At 65.3% G+C, this 1,832-nt stretch overlaps 1 protein-coding gene across 1 annotated transcript in view; it reads left to right on the forward strand.

Annotated features, from left to right (window-relative positions):
* The window catches only part of KIF1C (kinesin family member 1C), a 9,061-nt gene that overhangs the window by 2,187 nt on the left and 5,042 nt on the right, over positions 1-1,832 (forward strand). The window contains exons 6-10 of the mRNA XM_017839551.1: positions 566-744; positions 840-951; positions 1,329-1,406; positions 1,492-1,557; positions 1,688-1,771. Coding sequence (XP_017695040.1) covers positions 566-744; positions 840-951; positions 1,329-1,406; positions 1,492-1,557; positions 1,688-1,771 — 519 coding nt within the window. The remainder of the gene's footprint in view (positions 1-565; positions 745-839; positions 952-1,328; positions 1,407-1,491; positions 1,558-1,687; positions 1,772-1,832) is intronic.

Raw genomic sequence — 1,832 nt, forward strand, 5'->3', positions numbered from 1 at the left:
GTGGAGGTGAGGGGGCTTTGGGGGCACGGGAGGGGTCCCCCGAGCTCTCCTTCTCCGTGGAGGTGAGGGGGCTTTGGGGGTTCAGGAGGGGTCCCCCGAGCTCTCCTTCTCCGTGGAGGTGAGGGGGCTTTGGGGGTTCAGGAGGGGTCCCCCGAGCTCTCCTCTGTGGAGGTGAGGGGGCTTTGGGGGTTCAGGAGGGGTCCCCTGAGCTCTCCCTTCTCCGTGGAGGTGAGGGGGCTTTGGGGGTTCAGGAGGGGTCCCCCGAGCTCTCCTTCTCCGTGGAGGTGAGGGGGCTTTGGGGGTTGAGGGGGCTCCCTGGCTTGCAGATGCCCCGTGGGTAATTTGGGGGTTCATCCTGAACCCCCTTCCTTGCAGACTCCCCCCACACACACCCCAGCAGTTTGGAGGTTCATCTGCCCCCTACCCTAACGTTTTGGGGGCTCAGCTGTCCCCCTGCCCCAGCAGTCTGGGGGCTCACCTTCCAACTCACCCTCAGTCTGGGGGTTCCTCCCCTCAACCTTTCGGGGGTTCACCCCCCAACCCTGGGCATGTTGGGACCCCCCAGGTGAGCTACCTGGAGATCTACTGTGAGCGTGTGCGGGACCTGCTGAACCCCAAGAGCCGGGGGGGGCTGCGGGTGCGGGAGCACCCCCTGCTCGGGCCCTACGTGCAGGACCTGTCCCGCCTCGCCGTCGCCTCCTTCGCCGACATCGCCGACCTCATGGACAGCGGCAACAAGGCCAGGTGGGGGCAGGGGGGCACCCCCAGGCCCCACAGACACTGAGGGATCCCCCAAACCCCACCCGGACACTGAGGGTCCCCCCAAAATCCCTCCCCAGGACAGTGGCGGCCACGAACATGAACGAGACGAGCAGCCGCTCGCACGCCGTGTTCACCATCGTGTTCAGCCAGCGCCGCCGAGACCCGCTCAGCGACCTCACCACGGAGAAGGTCAGGGCTGCCCCAAAATCGCCCTGAGACCCCCCAGAGTCACCACCCAAAATCCACCCCAGACCCCCCAAAGTTCCCCTGAGCCACCCCAATCCCCCGAGTTACCCCAAAATCCCTGCTGAATTCCCCCATATCCCCGAACTCACCATGAAATATCCCCAAATTTCCCCCAAGTCCCCTGCAAATGTCCCCAAATTCCCCCTGCATCCCTCCCAGACTCCTCCCAAATCCCACCCAATTCACTTTGCTCCCTCAAACCACCCCTGCAATCCCCCAATCCCCTGAAATCCCCTGAAACCCCTCGAAATCCCCTCATCCCCACATTTCCCCCCCCCCAAATCTCCCCCAGACCCCCCCAACCCCCCCTGCCCCCCCAGGTGAGCCGCATCAGCCTGGTGGACCTGGCGGGCAGCGAACGCGCCGATGCCTCGGGGGCCAAGGGCATCCGCCTCAAGGTGAGGGGGACCCCCAGAACCCCCCAGAAAGAGGGGGTGCCCCCCCGCCTGTCTGAGCCTTCCTCCCCCTTCTCCCCCTCCCCAGGAAGGTGCCAACATCAACAAGTCTCTGACCACTCTGGGCAAGGTCATCTCCGCCCTGGCCGAGGCCGTGAGTCTGGGGGGCCAGGGGGTCTCACCCCCCTCCCCACATCCCGTTGTGTCTCCCCACAACTCCGGGGTCCCCTCATTTTGGGGGGAGCACACATGACTCCCCTTTTCCATCCTCCCCACCCCAACAGACCAGCAAGAAGAAGAAGCCAGATTTCATCCCGTACCGGGACTCGGTGCTGACGTGGCTGCTGAAGGAGAACCTGGGTGGGTTTGTGGGGGCTGGGTGGGGGCGGGGGGGGGTTGGGGGGGTGGGCGGTGAGGTTTTTGGGGGTC

The sequence above is a fragment of the Lepidothrix coronata genome, unplaced genomic scaffold (assembly GCF_001604755.1).
Source record: "Lepidothrix coronata isolate B3197 unplaced genomic scaffold, Lepidothrix_coronata-1.0 Scaffold436, whole genome shotgun sequence".
Lineage (NCBI taxonomy): Eukaryota > Metazoa > Chordata > Aves > Passeriformes > Pipridae > Lepidothrix > Lepidothrix coronata.